General features: G+C 40.3%; 2 protein-coding genes across 2 annotated transcripts in view; one reads left to right on the top strand and one right to left on the bottom strand.

Annotated features, from left to right (window-relative positions):
* Nucleotides 1-624, top strand: part of LOC111633900 (hybrid PKS-NRPS synthetase prlS-like) — a 19,716-nt gene extending 19,092 nt beyond the window's left edge. Inside the window, exon 6 of the mRNA XM_023378554.1 lies at nt 356-624. Coding sequence (XP_023234322.1) covers nt 356-534 — 179 coding nt within the window. The 3' untranslated portion in view covers nt 535-624. The remainder of the gene's footprint in view (nt 1-355) is intronic.
* A 16,542-nt stretch (nt 625-17,166) lies between these two features.
* Nucleotides 17,167-21,229, bottom strand: LOC111633907. Its single transcript, XM_023378558.1, has 3 exons — nt 21,222-21,229; nt 20,313-20,775; nt 17,167-17,271 (listed from the first exon to the last, which is right to left on the bottom strand). Exons 1-3 carry the CDS (start codon nt 21,227-21,229, stop codon nt 17,167-17,169), a joined length of 576 nt encoding a protein of 191 aa, XP_023234326.1.
* Nucleotides 21,230-21,489: the final 260 nt, after the last annotated feature.

The following is a 21,489-nucleotide window of genomic DNA, read 5'->3' as shown; positions in this document are numbered from 1 at the left end:
CTGTTCCGCGATGAAAACCAGCTTTAAGCAACGGCGTAGTCGAACGGTGTAAGTAATCCTACAATTTTTTGTTTATAGCATAGTTTATACAGATTATTCCCAAAAAATTATACGTATTTTGGAAATGTTGAGTGGAATTAGTCTAGAATCGGTTAATTTTATAGAAGAAAACCTTTCGAACAGCCTTAGTCCGTAAAGTTCCCACCTATCGGGCTGCGATTGGCTCATTCCTACAACGTAATTTTCGGTTAGCGTGGAACGTATCTAAGCGTTATAGGGGGGTCTACTGTATTTATTTTAATAAAGACTAAATCGAAACACGCGGTATTTACGCCACTATAATTTATATTTTCAGATATATTTTCTGCAGCATTACCTAAAGCCATCTTCGAAAAGGTGGAACCGGGTGTTAAACGTCGTCTTTCGGAAGAAGCCGAATCGATAATCCTCAAATACGCCACCGAAAACAAACGCGGCGAAATTTCGGCCCCGTTCGAAATTTTTCAGGTTTCGGGAACGAAGAAAATACAATAAAACTCGCGATTAAGTCTACAATATACACAGATTTGTACTTTATAAGACCGCGTACGCGCGGTGTATTTTATACTTCGGTTTTTATAGTTTCGGTTTTCCTTACTCCAGGAATAAATTGGCTTTCTTATAATGTGAAAAATGTACAAAAAAAGAGTTTTGTTTGGCGGAACTTGGGCTCCAATTCCCACTCGGGCCATTCCGCGGTGGACCTAATCGAATTCGTAAGTATAATTAAAACGAGAGCTGGCCAAAAGCACGATTACGTCTCGTGAATTTACCTATAGTAGGTGAATATTTTTGAACCAATGCGTTTAGGGCTAGTTGTGGTCGTCGCCGCCAATGTACACGTCCGAGATACACGAAATTAATGGGCGAGTCTGAATTATAAAGATTTCGGGTTATTAAAGGAATCGTAAATGTAATCTCGAGGAAAATAAACTTACCTTAGAAGGGATTGTGGTCGCGTATAAAAATAAACCTATCGGGCCTATTCCGGACAAAAAACACGCAAACATTAAAGCGATAGATTTTGAGGTACACGTCCCGTAAAGTAGCGCTTAAATATACGAAACGCGCGCAACGGGAACGATTACCGCGATTATTACGGCCGTACCCGTTTGATATACAGTAGTTTATCGACGAATTTAATAAAGTAAAACATAGAAGATAATTGGAATAACGTCTCTTTGTTCTTCGCTTCGCCTCCGACCGAATTTCGTTTTATTTCCGAGGACAACGTTCCTAATAACTCGGTGGCCGGGAAAGTAAGAATACGGAATAAGACGGAGCCGAAAGAGATGCCGCGGATGGCAGATAGAATATTTCCCCAAGGACGGAGTAGTTGTATCCGAAAAAGTTCCCGCAATAAGTATACCGGCGCGCTTTACGCCTTCGTCCGCGAACTCGACGGCCTTTATTACGGCGCGGGTATTTTTGTCGTAAATGTACAAATACCGCGGAGGAATGAGAATCGTAACCCACGCTACACACCGCGCATTTTGGCCGACGATTTTCCAAACTTTCGGGATGCCGCGAAGTTCGAATTTCACCAAAGCGATGGAAATATCTTCGGACAAGAGGAAATATACGAGAAACGACGATAAAAAATACCCTGGAACAGCCAATATTTCATGCCGCAGACCGTCTTTTTGCCGGGGTATAAATATGCCAAAAATACGTAAAATTGTCAAATAGGGATGGATAATTCCATAATGGAATTTGCCACGTTCTCCGTCACGTGAAAGACGCGTTACGCTACTACCAATTTCGCAGACGGCGAATACTCTCGATGGTAGAGGGTAAACCATTTTATAATCGTGTTAAGTTCTTAAAAGTGTTTGGTTTTTACTAAATTACCAAATAAACGACGTTGGCTTTAATGGAAAACGAACTTGTATCGAGTTAACGAAAAATGTATGGTTATGGATTCTATACGCGGATTAGTAAACACGGGATGCTTTCGAAGCTCAAACGGCAAAATGACGTTCTTAGACTTTTATATAATACGGTAAATTATCGTTCTCGCGTATAGAATAAATCGCGAAGATTTAACGGGGCTCCGGGCCTTAAGTCTTCCCATCGACGGGAAAAACATTAAAATTTGCCTTCCAACTTCGAAGCGTTGTTTAAAAACATTTGCCGCGGCCAATAATCGCGGACCTTTTCCGTTCAATCCGCGCGTGAATTAAAGTATTTATTAATTATTGATATACTGTATTTTTAATTTTGAGTTTGCCTGGCTTTTGCGTTTTTCTGGATCCGACGGCGATAAGAAGAAATTTTACCTTTACTCCAACTTTTACTCGTCGTTTACGGCGTGTTTCTATCACCTGTACGGTACGTCTCGTAGTATAATTGTTTCGTTTCGATTAAATCTTTTCGTGGCGTCGCACCGGATCGAATACGAAAAAGTCGGCCCCCGTTGTGGGCTGGCAAAACCCATCCCGTTTGTGCCGGCAAATGCCAAGAGGTTTAAAAATCTTATCGATTATGTTGTTTTTTTTTTTGGAACTCGAAATCATTAAAATCGCTTTTCTTGCTTCTTAATAGTGTTTATGTAAGTTAACATTGTTTGTTTTTGCTTTAAACAGAATAAACATTATTAAGCTGCGAATTAGACTTAATGCGTGAATAATTCTTCGAGAGTTAAGTTTAAATTATCCGACAGGCAAAGTAATTTTCTCGTTTTTATGTAGTGTCGTCTACATTCGAAGATACTTCGCGAAATCAAACAACGCGACAATCAATAAAAACGCTTGGCACTAAATTTAAAGGGCCCGCTCTCCAATAATATGGGTAACTGGTCCCTATTTAAGTGTTACAAGCCACGAGAAACTACGAAAACTTCGCACGGCCGGGCGCCAACTTATATCCACTACCGGTGTTTCTTCCATTTGGCCTCGAAGAATTATCACTTACAGACCTCTACCTCTTCCGTAATTTACTCCGTGTTATGGCCGAGGAGGGACTGGCTCCGAAATGGATTCCACAATAAAGACATTCGTACATACGTGGGAAAGAAACGTTTCTTTTCCATTTGGTCTACGTGTCTCCTTGTTTCGGTGTAAGAAGTCTGATATTAAACCGAGATTTTAGAGTCATTACACGTACGAGGTTATAATTACTTTGGATTCGAATAGCCCGAAACGATTAGATTTAGGTAACGGATAATTTCTCTGTTAGGATCATTTAAATTTGAGTGTAATCTGCATTTCTGTATTTTATTAATTACAAATTAATGCGCGCGAGTGATTTCATTTCGTCGCACGTAATTCAAAATTTTACGCGAACGACGATAACTTTCGAAAATTAGTACCTGTACCTTCTCTCGGTTCTTACGGATTCGACCTTCGCCCATTGTTAAGGTTCCAAAGACGTTTTACAGTTTACGATAAAGTAAACAATACCGTACAACACATTTACTGCGGTCAGCTTCTCGCTGGCCTTCGCTGCCGATAAACGAGCGAAGACAATGGATCGGTTACTAAACAACATTACGATATCGCTTGTTTCTGGAACAAAAAACTAGTTATCTGCGATTAATACAAATGGACTCTACCGCAGTAAGTCGTACAACAAATACTAAACCGGAGACGTAACGAAAGCTCGCCATTGCCTTGGTCAGAGTTTTTAATAAACCAGTGACGGCTATCGACCGATTGAAAAATAACGGTTGGAAAAATTAGAAAGTTCGTAACGTCCATTAAGACGTTGTATTTTTACTATTTTAATTAAACTTGCATTTATTAACAATTTTACAAAACATTTTGTTCGAATACAATACAGAAATTACGATAAAATAAAACTTCAAAATTTACTGATTTTTACATATAATGCGCGTGTTTACATTTTATTGAATGTTTTTTCAAACAAATGGAACAACGCAATCATTTTCGTCCCTTTTCGTTTTATCGTTCCTTCGTAGAAAATATTATTTAAAATTCGTATTATTACGACATTTAATAATACGACGATTTAAACCGGCTTTAAAAGGGAACTTTTGTACGCAATAATTACACGGGAACGGCTTCCGCCCGATGCGAAGACGAAGACGTTCGATCAGATGACGTTTTTGCTTAAAACTTGGTTTGAAAATTCGACAAGCGAAAGGCTTCTCCCCCGTGTGAGTTCGAAGATGCCGGATCAGATTTCCTTTTCGCGTGAAACTCCGTTGGCACCGATGGCGAGTAAAGGGTTTTTCTCCGGTATGAATATGGACGCGCTTACTTAAATTGCTGGAATAGTTGAACTTACGATTACGGTATGGGCAAGACGGGAGCCCTTCTCCGGGGTGAATCCTTCCATGACATTTTAATCCTTCCTTCGAAATGAATTCTTTCTCGCAGCCGCCACATCGATACTTCCCGTTCCTCGTTTTATTACCAGAGAAATCTGTAAAATATAAATAAAAGTATCAAAAGTGACGATTTAGCTTAATCAAATACGTAAAATTGTAAACTCGAGTGCCCTATTTTATAAAATATTGTCAAAACTTGCCTTTGCGGGTAGAAGATTAATTTGAATTTTCTCGCGAGTTTTCCTTAAACTGAAGTTTAGGGGTTACCACCTACTTCGACGATTGCCTCGCACCGCGTAAACCAATTGCTTTCCGATGTTTACAATTATAACCAACAAGCATAAATACTATCACAAATTATATCATTTATACGTAGAAATATATTTTTCTGGAAACGATTGATACGAAGAACGTTTTGCAAAAACTTTTGGATAATAATTTTAAAGAATCTTCATTCGATTTCCTCTTTTCCTTCGTTTGCGACAAATGCGTTTTCTTGCCATTTCTTCAATTTAATCTTCCGTAAACAGAAGCCGAACGCTCTCGTGTTTTCCGGGAAACAATTCCTCGGTTATTACACGGGAGTGTCTTCCTTTGGTCGACGGTGAATCTGCAAATAAAAAGTTGGCGATAATAAAAGTTAATATACGAAAGTAAAAATATTGTTTTTACTACATTTGTAATTACTGTATAGTACAGAAAAATGGCGGAATATAATCATTGTCTTCGTATCAATGTACTGTACAGTACGACGTATACGATCGTAACTTGCATAATACCGTCGAAACTTCGCTAGCGGAGCCACTCCACAGTTCTCTGGAGTGGCGACGAATCTTCCCATCGGAACGGTTAGGGCGGCGGCCAACGATTAGCGGCTACCGACACACGCGCGCAGTTCGCCGAACACTCGAGGACTCTCTTCGACTCGTCGACCTCTCCCTTTTTATTAGGGGGTGGCCCTTGGGTTTTTCCCGCGGCCACATTAGGACTTTTTTCGTCGCCGTCCAATAGTTGATTATTTTTTCTCTTTAATAGATTCCGGGTGACACACGAGGAAGCCGCGTCACCTCCGAAAGGAAGCGAATCCGGTGAAGTTACGATCGTATCTCTTTAGATTTTTATCGAGTGAAAAACAAGAGTTTAAAATTTTTCTTTTTTATACATGATTATTCGTTGTTTCGCTTTATTGAAAAGCGAACAAGAAAGTTGAAAAACCCAATTGATAAGTGCGGGCACTCGCATCATCTCTTTTGTTTTTTACATAGAGAATCGGTAATTTATCCGGTCGCATTACAATCATATTAAGCTATTTTCCGCCGAGGAAATACTCGATACTTTTGTCGCGATAAGACACTATGATTGCGGTTATAGACTACTCTCTCTCTGTTCCGTAATTATAGTAATAAGGGAAATAAAGGAAATTACAACAATATATTGATATATGTATATGATGGGTATACAATCAAATTATTTAAATTCCAATAAAATCAAAGTCAAATTACATTTAAATTCGCAACAAGTTATAAAGAGATTTTATAATATAAGGTGATGATAAAACATAAAAAAATGATATAAATTTATTTTAATTAGAATGGGGTGTTGAGGATCGTCGCGGATCAGTTCTCCGGGACGGAGGGTGTCCGATCCACGCAATCGACGTGGGTGATTGATTAGGTGGACTCGTAGTAGTTGTATGTTGGGTTGAAGAAACTTGAGGTTGACTTGTAGTAGTTGAGGGTTGACTCGAGGAATTGTTGTTCCACCGTTTGATGTATGCTTCTGTTTGACGGTGTTCCTCTCGGAAGGCCGTCTCTTCGGATGCGGGACAAAAATATCCCAAACGTAGGATCGAGGTTGCCGACGTATTGTTTCTGGCTCGTTGGTCTTGAGCACACGTTACGGCGGCTCTAAGAGAGGTAGATATTTACTTCCCGTCTCTCGGAGTGGGAGGAAGAGGAATCTGTCTCCCGCCATTCAATGTCTGAATCGGCCATCTGCGGAATTAATTTATATGAGAGATACGGTAGTAAGGGTAAATTTAAAGTCGTTTTTGTCACAAAAGGAGTGGAGTGTTGACTCGAGAAGTTCTAAAGCGGGTATAGTAGTGGAAGGATGAGATTCGGGTTCAAAATGTACAGTACAGATGTCCAGCCAAGAGTGATTCGGCCTCTACGAAAATTAATAACGCAATCAAATTTGGAAGTTGTACTGAACGGTGATAATATCTGACCTCGAATAGTATAACTGGGTTGGGGCCGAGTCCCTAATTTTCAGTGTGCGACTTTGTTTGGCTGATTGAGGCTTCTGTGCGTCTATTCTTGCAGCCCTTGTGGGAGTGTTTCCTTTGGCACTTTACTTTCAGTCGATCACACTTCTGACTCTTAGTCGCTTGCCTACTCGTGGCGGCCCTGTTGCCCCGTCTAGGGGTGCTGAAAGCGACTCTTTCTCTCTGACATTTTTTCTTGTTTCTTGTTCTTTTCTACTTCTCTTTCCTCTTTCTTCCCTCCGTGCTATGAGCATGGATGGGGAGGATTCCGGCAGCGAGGTTTCAGTGATGAATTCGTCGGAGAATGCAGAGACATCCAAAGCCAAAATACGGAGTATAAAGGATGAACTGGAGAAATATCTGGAGGACAACGCAAACTCCAAGTTAAGGACCCATGCAAGCTGTATTCTGAGCTTCTTCAACAGAATATCTAACGTGTTCGAGGATACCAATAAATGTGAGGATGTACAATTGAAGGCCATCGAAAAGAAGATTGATGAACTTTTGTCTAATAGTGTCAAGACAGGTCAGCAAACCAGTTACGCAGATGTTATAAGGAAAACCGAGACAGCCCCTGTTCGCTCGGGGTCCGGCACAGTCATACTTGTGGACAGTAAAGATAGCACCGAGGATGCTGAAAGTATAAAGATGAAAANAATAACGCAATTAAATTTAAGTTGTACTGAACGGTGACTATATTTGAGCTCGAATAGTATAACTGGGTCGAAATAAATTCTGTTTTTTGACAGTTATTAGAAACCGATGATCGAAGCATTTTAAAAGTGTGGCCCGAGTTACAGGAGCATTAATTTGGGTGACGACCCCTAGGAACAATAATGTGTTCCCATTTATAATAGGAATATGATGAATTTGCACAAGATGGGATTCGAGGTTAGCATCCTCTCCTATCCAGGTACAGTACATTGATCCTCGTCGACAGGACATGTGATAGGTCGGAAGGGACAACTTCTTTCGCGCTCTCTTCGGATATCTCTTAGGATTTGGACATCCTAGAGGTTGGTTAGAACAAGGAGCCTTCACTGTTCGAGCTATTTGTTCCACAACTAAACATCGAATATAACCGACAGTCTCTCCGCAAGTGTGACAATGGGTGATTCGTTCCCGACATTGGAAATAAACGATGCGTCCGTTCGAACGCTGGTACTGTACACGGGGGTTTGCACCAGCGTATAACAGATTGGACGCGTTGAAATCTCCATTAAGGCTGGATCAGATACTTCGGTAGAGGTCATAATTGACTGGTAATGAGCGGAAAGGTCCAGGCAGAGAGGTCTGTAAAGAAGAGAGTTAAAATCAGATGCGTTAAAAAATGATATGCATAAAAATATTTTCAAATGTGGTATAAAATTCGATGATATTTAAGTTGATGTTTAAAGCTTATTACATAATTGGAGTTCGAACCCCTGGAGGTGGAGGAGTGGTTGATCGGTAAGGAGTATCCTGTGGAATTTCCGTTAAGGTTATAGTTAGATGTCGTCTAAAACGAGGCGGTCGATGGGCTCTTTGGTAACATCGATAAATGACGTAAGAAAGGCTCGCTATTCCCACGATGGAGACGATTGTAATCGCAGCGATAATAATTGCTGTTAGTGGGACGGTATACGAATGACTCGGTCTCTGACGGGTCGAAAGAAGTCGTACTAAATCGATCTCCATTAGGGCCAAGGAGTTATCGGCTGGTAAAATATCAATATCTGGTTGAAGTTCAAAGGTTGAGTCGGTAGTTAATTTTTTGTGAGTTGCGTATCAATTATCTTTATATATGTGAGCAGCGGCGGCCTTATCCATTGCGAGGCTCTGGGCGGCAGATCTTTGCCAGGCCCTTGTCCTTTGTGCAAAGTATGTGAATTGAAATAGTAGGCACTTATTAATATTAATATATACTGTACTATAAATTAAATTTATTTTATTGTTATAACTAATAGCCAAGGATAAANATTCCAAGTTAAGGACCCATGCAAGCTGTATTCTGAGCTTCTTCAACAGAATATCTAACGTGTTCGAGGATACCAATAAATGTGAGGATGTACAATTGAAGGCCATCGAAAAGAAGATTGATGAACTTTTATCTAATAGTGTCAAGACAGGTCAGCAAACCAGTTACGCAGATGTTATAAGGAAAACCGAGACAGCCCCTGTTCGCTCGGGGTCCGGCACAGTCATACTTGTGGACAGTAAAGATAGCACCGAGGATGCTGAAAGTATAAAGATGAAAATGAAGAACCACATTAACCCTAGGAATTTGAAGATGGGCATACTCAAGATGCGTAAGATACGTAACAAAACTCTTCTGCTGGAAGTGGAGGGAGATGGTGGTGCTAAGAGTATCATTCAGGAAATAAGCAAAATTAAAAATTTAATTGTAAAGGAGTCCAGGAAGTTATTACCAAGGATGGTCATATACAACGTACCTTCAGAATTGGATAAGGAAAGTATTATAAAGGCTATATATGAACAAAACGATATAATAACCAACATGTATGATAGTGATATTGATAACTTCAAAAAGGACATATCTTTTAAATATAGATGGGGAAAGAAACCCGAGGCCTCGCATTGGGTGTTTGAGGTGTCTTCTCCACTTCGGAGAACATTGACAAAAATGAAGAAGTTGAATATAGAGTGGATGAGATGCGGCGTTGCTGATTATTATAATATTGTTCAGTGTTTTCGATGTTGCCGATATGGTCATTATGCCAGGGACTGCACGAGTGATAGAGCTTTCTGCAATCATTGCGGGGGAGATCATCGTTTTTCGGCTTGTAAAAATAAAAGTAAATCGCCAAGTTGCATAAACTGTATACGAAGTAAGTCTCCAAATTTTGCTCATCGAGCGAATAACAGCTCATGTGTGGAACGTACTAAAATAGTTAGAACAATAATTTCAAGAACTGATTATGGATAGCGCCAATACTTACAACTTTATAAGGCATTCTAGTGATAAAAATTAGTCAACTTAGGTTACTGCAAGTTAATATCGGTAGGGGTATCTCAGCGGTATCCCAACTGGTGGCTTATTCTACAGGTGATTTTGATGTATTACTTATTCAGGAGCCGTACCAAAGGAATGGTATTCCCTATGGCTGGCCTTTACATATGCAGAAGATTTATTATTGTACAGAGGGCGTTCCCTGGACGATGATAGGTGTTCTTAACTCTAATATTAAAAGTTTACTTCTCACAAAATTCAGTACCAACTTTCAGACTTTTATTGAATATATCAACGGTGATCAGCGTTGGATACTTGGTAGTGTATATGTTCCAATGGAGGCAAACGTTGAAGAGATTCTGCTGACTATGGAAGAACTACTTATTGTTTATGGTGACACCCATGGTATTTTGATCGGTGGGGATTTCAATGCACATGCTTATTTATGGCATGAAGATACTGTTGATGATCGTGGTGACACTATTGAAGCTTTTTTGAATGAGAAAAATTTGTATGTTTTAAATGAGCCAGGTCATCTGCCCACGTTCGAGAGTTCCAATGGCTCATCTAATGTTGATATAACCCTATGTAATCATCTCGCTTTATGCTACATCCATGACTGGTGGGTTCAGGGTACTATCTCGCTATCTGACCACCGTTATATCACATATAATATTTCTGATGTCCATGTAACAGACAATATCCAGAAATACAACACTCATAGAGCAAATTGGAGAGGTATTATTGGTCAATTAAAGAAAGTTATATTGAATTGTGAGGAGGTGGGTATACAATCAAATTATTTAAATTCCAATAAAATCAAAGTCAAATTACATTTAAATTCGCAACAAGTTATAAAGAGATTTTATAATATAAGGTGATGATAAAACATAAAAAAATGATATAAATTTATTTTAATTAGAATGGGGTGTTGAGGATCGTCGCGGATCAGTTCTCCGGGACGGAGGGTGTCCGATCCACGCAATCGACGTGGGTGATTGATTAGGTGGACTCGTAGTAGTTGTATGTTGGGTTGAAGAAACTTGAGGTTGACTTGTAGTAGTTGAGGGTTGACTCGAGGAATTGTTGTTCCACCGTTTGATGTATGCTTCTGTTTGACGGTGTTCCTCTCGGAAGGCCGTCTCTTCGGATGCGGGACAAAAATATCCCAAACGTAGGATCGAGGTTGCCGACGTATTGTTTCTGGCTCGTTGGTCTTGAGCACACGTTACGGCGGCTCTAAGAGAGGTAGATATTTACTTCCCGTCTCTCGGAGTGGGAGGAAGAAGAATCTGTCTCCCGCCATTCAATGTCTGAATCGGCCATCTGCGGAATTAATTTATATGAGAGATACGGTACTAAGGGTAAATTTAAAGTCGTTTTTGTCACAAAAGGAGTGGAGTGTTGACTCGAGAAGTTCTAAAGCGGGTATAGTAGTGGAAGGATNAAGGTTTAAGCGTGGAAAGGCCCCTGGCCATGATGGTATTACTATTGAGATTATTACTGGTATTCATAATAGGCTGCCAAACTTTTTGCTAAGCCTTTTTAATGGTTGTCTGCGTTATGGGGTGTTTCCCACGGATTGGAAGATCGCCCCCGTTGTCCCGATATACAAAGGTAATGGGAAGCCTATGGATGATATTAGCAGTTATCGGCCAATTTGTCTATTGCCTGTTATGGGCAAACTGTTGGACAAGCTCATTACTAGACGTTTAACAGAATGGTTGAATAGATCCAACCCTCTCCACCCAAATCAATTTGGTTTCAGGGAGGATAGGAGTGCAGAGGATGCTATTAAAAGAGTGGTTTCTAAGTTGGAGCATGGCCGTGCTAATGCGGTTTGGACTATGGCGGTATGCCTGGACATAAAGGGAGCTTTTGACTGTGCCTGGTGGCCCCTTATTCACAAGAGGTTGGAGGAGAACTACTGTCCTTGTAACCTTTACAAGTTAATTTGTGATTATTTTGCGGACAGGTTTGCTGTCCTAAACTATGGTGAAGTTAATGTTAGTAAAAAGGTGACTATGGGGTGCCCGCAGGGCTCCTGCTCCGGCCCCTTGTACTGGAGTGTCATTTTAGATGACTTGTTGAAGCATCCAAATCTGCGGAATGTTCATCTGACCGCGTATGCTGACGATGTTATTGTTGTTTGCACTGCAAATAGCAGGGCACGTTTGGAGTGCAGCATTAATGGAATTCTCCATGATATCTACAGATGGGGACATGAAAACAGTTTATTCTTCAACCCAAGTAAGACTACAAGTATTGTGATCACCAGGTTTGATGTAGACAAGAGGCATCCGACGGTGCATTTAAATGACATTCAGATCAAGGTTGTTAAGTCTATGCGATATTTGGGTGTGACTCTGGATAACAAGTTAAGTTGGATACCTCATGTAGAGTCATTGCGTGATAGGATCGGCAACCTGTTTGCATGGCTGGTGAGGGTTGCCAAGAAGGATTGGGGTTTATCAGGCGAGGCACTCAAGTTAATTTACAATGGTGCTATTCTTCCAAAATGTTGACTTATGGAGCGGCAGCTTGGAGTCATAGGACCTCACACACCCATATAAAGCGTAAATTAAATTCTCTGCAAAGGATGATGTTACTCCGCATTACCAGGTCATACCGCACCACATCCAATGATGCCCTCCAGGTTCTGGCTGGGGTTCTCCCCCTGGATCTTGAGGTCCAGCGTAGGGGTCATAATCTTGCATTAAGGACCGATTATAAGATTTCTGATATCTTGAATCTAGATAACGTTACTGTGGAACACAGAGTTCCGGCAGCATATAGTATGCCAATAAAGGATATACCGAGGGTTGTTCAAGTTTGTTATAATGGCTCTCATCGTGATCGTGTATATACGGATGGTTCAAGAAGTAGTATGGGAACCGGGGCAGCTTTTGTTTATTATAGTGCCCATCGTGCTATGTATCACCAAACGTGGAAGATGAATCCACTTTGCAACAATTTCCAGGCTGAGCTGTTTGCGATCTCTAAGGCTGTTAAATGGATATATAAAAGTCAGAGAAAAAAGACCATTGCTATTTGTACTGATAGTCAGGCAACTATTTCTGCTATACAAGATTTAAATAGTAAAAACTGGGTTGTTGGTGAAATATGGAGCTGTCTAGCGGACAGGGAAAGAGAGATTACTGTGGTCTTTTGCTGGATCCGTGTTCATATGGGGAATACTGGTAACGAATACGTGGATATTTTGGCAAAATCAGCGAGCATTCAGAATACGGATATTGCCTGTAATGTTGTTTCCAGTAACTATATTAAGCATAGTATAAAGGATTACTATAATTCTGTTTGGCAAGATCGTTGGTCATCTTCTTTAAACGGCAGAGGATTGTTCTCATTCTTTCCAGATGTTAACCAACGTGTGAACAATAATCACTTGATCATTGACTTTGCTACGTCTACTTTCTTCAGTCACCACGGCAACTTTAATGTGTACAACTATAAGTATGGTCACTCAGATAATGATACCTGTGACGTTTGTGGTGTACCTGAGGATCCCAACCACGTTCTTTATGACTGTGTCGCCCTTGATGTGGATAGGCTGGAGTTACAGCTTATTAGTGAGGAAGAGGGTTTTTGCTGGCCTATCTCGAAGCAGTCAATTGTTAATAATAAGCATCTGTTTGATATTATGTATAGGATGATTACTCATTATTATAGACTGAGAAAGTTCAGTGGATAATTTTCCATGGTTTGGCTGTTGTGTCACTATCTCCACGCGTGCTATTATGATGTCGCGATGTTTGTTTTGCTGTCGGATTTTCTCATTCTATGTTATGTCTTCTCTACAGAGCGTTGTGGTGTAGAGTCTTTTGGATCTTTCCACTAAGATGGCCCTTTGAGGCTTCTTTGTAGAAGTGTTTCCTATTGAATAAATAAAAAAAGAAAAAAAAAAAAAAGTTCCTATCCACTATGTCTGCCCGTAGATCTTCGGACTCGGTCATTGAAGAAATAGATATTGAAAGTAAAAGGTTATCAGGTAAGATCTATGATTATAATGAAAAAATGCATCAAATGATGCTTGAGGTGAATAAGATGTGCTACGAAAAAGGTAGCAGAATTAGTCAAATATTGGCTAGTAAAATAATGGAGTTTATGACGGAAGCACAACAAATAGTGCAAGTACTGGTTACTGAGAGAGAGGTGCTTAAAGCACAGGTAAGAACGGTAAGAGAGGTAAAAAATGAGCTGGAGAAAGATTTTAGAGATAAGCCTAGCTATTCTCAAGTGACTAAGGCTAATGTCCCTTTAACAGGTAAGGTTCAGGGACAGATTAAAGGTGGTTATGGTGGTAAAGAAGAAGCAGTGCTTCTGGTGAAAAGTAAGAAAGGTGATATGAACAGTGAAGTAATAAAGGAAAGTTTTTTGAAGAATATTAATCCAAGGAAAGATAAGGTGAGAATTGGTAGCATCAGAAAGATGCGCACTAATGGTATAGTTGTAACTCTAGCCAGTAAGGGTGATCTTGGTAAGGTATTAACTAACAAAAATTTAATGGATGGTGAGTTAATTGTTGAACAACCGACTAAGCGTCGGCCGAGATTGTTGATTAAGGACATTCCCAAGGGTATGTCAATGGAAGAGGTGATAGATCATATTGTAGATCTTAATAGTGACACGCTCTATGGGGAGGAGGTGTCTATGGATAAATTTATATCTGATTTTAGGTTGGTTTACCGTACTGACCGTAAGAGAGAGGGCCTTACGGATTGGGTGGATGAAGTAGCAGCCAGTTTACGGGTAAGATTAATACAGTGTGGTCGAATATACATAGGTTATAGAAGTTGTGTGGTTAGGGANAGCGAGGCCCCGGGCGATTGCCCTGCTCGCCACCCCCTAAGGCCGCCACTGTATGTGAGAGCCCGGACTTGTCAAAAATTTTACGAAAGAGATGACACAACCAAAAAGGATACGATTATATTTTTTCCCACAGACTTTCCTCCTTGTCCAGAGGTGACACATCCTCTCTCGGGACTGGTTAGGGACCCGTTACGCTATATAGAAGGTATGACGGAAATGCTACGCTATGTATTATCCTACGAATATATGTGTAATTAGTTTACATAAATAAACGGTTATTTGTTTACGTTAAATCTGTAGTCGAGTGCATTCCTCCGGACACGTTGTCTCTCGGATATCCTCCATTCCGAATCCAACCGCTTACGTACGCCACCGCTGGCGTCGGTCCCGACGTAGGCATCGCCGATCCGGTGCCGACCCTTCGGTCACATACATATATTTATTAGAATTAAAGATAGCCGAGGACCCTACTTTGCCGGGAGCTACGATCATTACTCGGTAATCGCAATTTTCTATTTTTTACGAGCTTTATCCCGAAACTATTCTGACAAAGGAGACGGATACCAGCGAGCTTCTACAAAAATAACGACGGTTAACTATTAAATGTAAACATTTCGTTATTCTACTAACACGTTTTATTCTAAACCGTCGACAATCAAGATTTTTCATTTACCTCCGAATTCTTTCGACGTCCGCTTTAATGAATAATTCTATATTTGTTGGACGATAAGCGACGTCTCGAATCAGCCAGAGGACGTGAGAATCTGGAGAAACGGAAGAACTGCGACAGAATTACGGGCGAACACCGAGATAACTGTGAGAGGGAACTCTAAAAACTGGGTGTTCTGGGCTTTGAACTCTTCCAATCGGGGGTTATTAAACCACCGCGTGACGGGAACCGGAGGTGACGCGTCGACGACATGGGAGATAATTAGCGTCATGGAGGGAAATGATCTAATCTTAGCAAAGACGGAAGGAAGTTCCATTTCCCTCCTTAACCAAATTCGAAAGTAAAGTAGAATTTACTGATTTCTTTAAACAAACAAATTCTCGACATCTTTTAATAATTAAAATGAAAACTAAATAAATCTGTTTAAAATGTGGGTAAAACTAGGTCGGATGGTCTCCGGGTTCTCACCTATATATACAGATAAAAATTATTCAAAATAATACGAATCCGTACATTTCTATTCCGTGTGTAACCGAGGATTATTATTGAAAAATTAATAGTTACTATTGGCGCTAAGGGATAGTCGTCTGTCCCAGTCTGACATCTAATATTTAAAGTTGGAAAATTTTTAATTTTTGTACTTTTTCAAAATTTGTAAGGGAACTGGAAAAACGATGATCTTTCATCGCGATATTATTGAAAAGTAATGAATACTTTTGAAACTATTTTGAAACTATTGAAAACTAAGATTTCTCGAGTATTTATTATACGGCGCGAAATTTAATGCGGATAAATACGTATATTTTAATACGGCGGTCGAGTTGGAAAGTAAAGTAAAGTTTTTTAAATTCGAAAGAAGTATATAGGAAACGGGTGTTCCCAAAGAAATATATATAAAACTGGAATTGGTTTCTTTCCAGATTTCGCTGGAAAATTTTGTGCCGCGAAATGTCGAAGAAAGAATTTCTACAATTATCAATGTTTATTTTAAAATATTTAATTCCATGTTTCCATCTCGTTCTCGTATTTCGTTTCTTATTTTCGCATCTGGTAAGAGCCGAAGAACGCGTTAAACTTTTGTTTACGGAAATCGTAGGAGAAAGCGTATTTCGTGCTAACGAAGAAAAACAGAAAATCCACCAGGATATTTTAAGATTATCGTCTACGTATTTTTCTTGCAAAATGCGTATAAATTGTTTTCGGGAAGAAACTGTATAAATTACATTCATTTATACCGTTTTGTATTTGTGCCTGTTGTTAATATTTGCCGACGCCGGTGTAAGCGGTGAGTGTACGGTGTGGCGAAATCGTGGGAGTAGATTGCAACCCTTTTAGTTTAAGGAAACTGGTGGGAAAAGTGAAAATTAGTTTTCTATCTGCACGCTTAAATTTACATATTTCATTTGACAATAAATTGAAGAGAGTTTCCATCTTTAGACGATGCTTTTAATATTTTTATTTCTCGTGTTTTACGGGTTTAAACATTCGGAAGTCAAAGAATGGGAAGTATCGATGCGACAGTTGCCAGAAAGAATTCGCTTCCAAGTGTAATTTGATAAACCATCGAAGGATTCGCACCGGAGAAGGGCTCTTATCTGGCAAATTCTGTACTCGTCGGTTCGTCCATTCCGGCAGTCTATATAACCTCGTCAACGCTCACACCGGAGAGAAACCCTTTACCCGCCATCGTTGCCAACCAAGTTTTACGCGGAAAAGCGCTCCGATTCGGCATCTCCGAATTCATGCGGGGGGAAAAGCCGTTCTCGTGTATTTATTGTTTTCAAAAGTTGCGTTCTAAATGTAGTTTAAATTGTCATATTATTAAATATCGTAATAATTATAACGAATAACGGCATTCGTTACGGAATGAAAGGTTAACAAAAGTAAATCTAAAATCTAAATACGAATATTCGTACTGATATTCGTATTTAGATTTTATCGAACATAAAACAAGAAATGTTTCGAGTTTTATTTTCTCCATTTCTAATTTTTCCTTTTTTTAAAATATATTTGATTTTACGGAGTGAACGGAAAATGTTTTGTAAAATTGTCTTTTAATTTAATAAATAAAAGTTAAAATACGTGTATCATTTCTTTAGTTCGGTGGATATCCGTTTCCCTTAATCACGAATTACTCGTTTAGTGTTGCTATAAACTACCACTGCCAAGTTGTTATCTTCTTTACGGTGATCATCGGAGACGAATCTGAAAGCTATTACACCGCACTGTATTGTATATTGTATTACTTAACATTAACGGCGAAATTTATTAAAAATCTTAATGGAGATGTTTGAATCGACCAGATCTAAAAAAAGATTCTAATTGGTTAAATTCCCGTACTTTTGGTCGAAAATTTCGAAATTTTACAGAAAGGTTTCTTTATTAGGGGGTCGATGCTATTAAATTTTGGTGACTAAAGGTCGATAAGGTGGGGAGTAACGGAGGTGATGCGTATCTTCAGTTTAGTCGGACTTAATGACGATTTTCTTGGTTATTAGCGTGTACAATTTTTTTTATATAAAACTCGTGTCTAACCTCGAAATTAAGCTTTTTGCCGTATTATAATAGTTAAAAATATAAAAAAAAGTTTTTAATATAATACGATAACGGATGGCGCCACCAAAATGTGTTGCCGGAAAAGTCCAGCAACTCGTTGCCGCTTTATTCTTTTTGTTTTAATTAACGTTTTTATTGTTTTAATTAACGTTTAATTAACGACATTCGGTGGTGCCATTTGTTACTATATTTTAGTAAAAAACTTTTTATACTTTTAACTATTATAAAACGGCAAAAAACTTAATTTTGAGGGTAGGGACGAATTTTTTAAGAAATTGTAAATGCTAATAACCAGTAAAATCGTCATTAATAAATCCGACCCCACTGGATATGTACAACCCCCATTATCTCCCCATCCTTCTACTTTTAATTACCGAAATTTAATAGCGTCGTTCCCCCTAATACACGGAAAGTTGTTAAGCTTCAAACAGAGTGAACGAAATCGTAACAGACACGCACACAAACACTCATACGTACAGAAATCACCCCGAATGCTTTTGCATTTCACCACGATTCGAGGTGTCCCGAGTCCAAAAATGTAAATATCTCGGTTATATATAACAGCCGGGAAAGTAATAAACGAATACTTTTAGTGTATTTGTTAAACATTTTTCTAAGAAGAGGAGAAAGTAAAAACAAAATCTTGCACGGGAAACGACAGTTAGTCAAGGATTAAATTTTGATTACACGAGAAACGTCATCGCCGTTCTCTTCCTATTGTTACAAAAGTTTACTCTAATACAGATTTTGTAATCAGTTGTCGCATTTTCTGATAAATTTGTTCCCGTTCGATGACTATTGTAAATGTAGTTTGTAAAATGTAGAAGAAAGCAAATAAATACACCTCCGTGTATTGTTACGTCTCGGGTTTCCCTCCTCTTTTGCCAATTATTTCTACGGGATGCTTGGACAAACAGTTAACACCGGGTCAAATATTTGTTTTTTCTCGCGATTTGCCGAAAGGAAGGAAGCGAAGAAAGAGGTGTTGACTACGTACTGTACAGGAAGGAGGAAGAATCGTATTGTGAAAGACATTTGTTATCGCCTGGCATTGGGGAACGCGTAACGGGAAAGATGCGGATTTTTTATCCGGTCCGGAAAAAACTTAGGGGCCCGTGGTGTAAAATTAACGTTATTTTACTAACAGACAATAAAATTTTACGACTGCTTTTACTAGGCCCGGTCTGTCACCGGGCCCCTTGCGAGTGTTCGATAGATTTCTTCTCTTTTGTTTCTATCGAAATCGTTAATTTATATCTCCGGTTCTCCCTCCCACTCGGCCGCCCCATCGTCAGTCCGTCCTTTAATAGACTGGCCGAAAAAAGGCCCTCTTAGCGCCCTCGGAGAGAAGAGTTTACAAAACATCGGTCGATCGATTCTACAATTTATAGAAGCATCGAGGAAATTTTTTAAATACGTAGCAATTTATTCTTTAACCTTTGACGTCTCTTTATTGCCGTCTTATTTGCCGCGACGTATCGTAAACGTAATGTTTACGGTACGGCAAACCTTATACGTTACCGCGTATAAAACACCCGTTTGTTTACAATGGTATAAATCGTTTGGTGATCGGAAGACGACGTTTTAAGAATCTTTGATTTTAAAGTGTTGCGCGTAAAGGCGTTTTATCGCCTTCTGGATTGCGTTGTAATACATTATAACTTTTCCCATTTAAAATAATGGAAAATACTTTGGTGTAAACTTGTTTCGGGAGGAACCATGTAATTTAATAGGAAACAAGGAATTGGGTATGGCGGATAAAACTCATTTTGTAGGTCACAAGGCGAGGATTTGAAGCGTATTGTCCGAAAGAAGCGGGAACAATAAATGTTTAAATAAATATTTATTTAGCGACGGACGAAGAAAGCCGGGTGGAATTTCTGAATACAATTCGTTTCGGCGGNTGAATTTCGAGATTTCGTTTACCGAAATGGAGGAGCCGACGAGTTACGACCGGCCGGGAATGTCATCGGAAGAACACCAAAATGACAATGCGTTCTTCTATTTCGGGCGGATTGGATTGTTGGGGCGTTAACTAAATGAACGAAATGGCTAATCGGTAGACAAAACTTAAGGGGGAAACACGAGTTCCAAATCAGATCCGAACGTCTCCTCCTTCTATTAACGATTTCCGTCCCCGGGTTAATGCGGCTACCTTTAAATATAATCGTTCCCACCGAAGACGCGGGTGCCAATCTCTCCGGAGGGAGATCCGCATCCACATTTTCGATATATAACGATACTCGTTGTTCGATTAGGCTGCGCGAAGCTGGGGAGGAAGGTAGAGTTGGTGGAAACCGCAATCTTTAAATTAAACCCGGCGATTTTAACCTTTTTCCCAAATATTTCACACTTGGAAATAACGACTTCTGGCATCTTTAAAGTAGAAATGGTTTCCTCTCCGCAACACCTAACTTGGCAAAAGACGGCCAGATCTCGCTCTTATAACGCCGAGAAGAAGGCGCTGTAAGAACGAGATCTCGCCTATTACGCCCTCTTCCGATATCGGAATGCGCGTGGAATAACATTCGACGCACCCACTTCTGACCCACGCTATTGCCCATGCGTTTGGAAAAAGTAAAGTCATTCTCGTTGGCGGTTACCGGACCTGGCGTGGCACGTTCGCGTATCGGAACGACTCGATAACCGTGGCATATTGTCGTAGGCGAAGCCGCAGAAACCAATTTTTACCGTCGAAGAAGATAATTACCATTTGGGGCAGCCAACAGACGACGAAGAAGATGCAGAAGACGATCATCAACTTGGCGAAGGCCACTTCTTCGGCCGTGACGTGGTCGAAGGCCAGTTCGTTGCTCTCCTTGCGAACGACGGTGCGGCCGGCACCCGCCTCCCACTTCTTGGCGCCGATTCGACACAGAACTCTGACCACGGCCAAGTTGCATCCCGCCATGATCAGGCACAGGGACAGGCCGAAGCCCAGCATCAGGTAGGCGTAGGCCACGTCTTTGGCCGACCTGGCGAATCTGTATCTGACGCAGACGGGTCTCCCGTCGGTGGCCTGGCCGTCGTAATACAGGCCGAAACCCATCAGAGGTAGACAGACTAACACCAGCGCCAACATCCACGTGGCCAAGATGACTCTCTTGATGACTTTGTAAGTGATGTGCTGAAATTCAAACGGGAAGGCGTAAATACGAAAAGAAGCCGAAATACTATGAAAATATAGAAATTTAATAGTAAAATATGTGTTGGATTTCGAGTTACGAAATTATTACGTATGGCTCGAGGATTCGTTTCTCTTCGGCGGCGAAATTTTCGGGTAAAATATCCCCGTTGCAAAAAGATTATTTTGGAGATTTTAGGTCTGTCGAGTGCCCGTCTACAACTTTAAAGAATTTAGAGTTGTAGACGGATGGTCGAGATGGTCGAGAGATTAAGATGGCGGCATACTTCTCTGGAACCCAGAATCGAATCCGGAAGAATAGAAAATTTCTCGTAATTTTTCGGGGATACGTCGGGCACCGTCCTTAACCACCCGCTCGCCCTACCGTAGCACCTACGCGGAACACACAATAGCTAAAAACGACCCTCTTAGTGCCCGCAGAACAGAAAAAGTTTTAAAAAACGGCAAAGGATTCGGATCCGACTCGATTGTTACTCTTCCATTTCTCAGTTACGTCGATCGATCGATGGTCGAGTACCAAACCTATTCAAAATATATTAAACCCGTTNAAAGCGAGTCATACAAAACAAAATTTGTAAACACGTGGATAGGGACAGTGTGTAAACACGTGGATATCGTTCGCCATCTTGAATACTGAACGCATGCGCCGAAATGTAAGCGGATTGCCGCTTGTGTGGTTGTGCTGCCGTGCGGCGAAGATGCGTTTGTGTCACCGCTTTTCCTTGCCGCGCCGCATGTGTGC

This window comes from Centruroides sculpturatus, unplaced genomic scaffold, assembly GCF_000671375.1.
Source record: "Centruroides sculpturatus isolate CEXI.00-Female unplaced genomic scaffold, Cexi_2.0 scaffold747, whole genome shotgun sequence".
Classification (NCBI taxonomy): domain Eukaryota; kingdom Metazoa; phylum Arthropoda; class Arachnida; order Scorpiones; family Buthidae; genus Centruroides; species Centruroides sculpturatus.
This window is presented reverse-complemented; position numbering and strand designations above follow the sequence as displayed.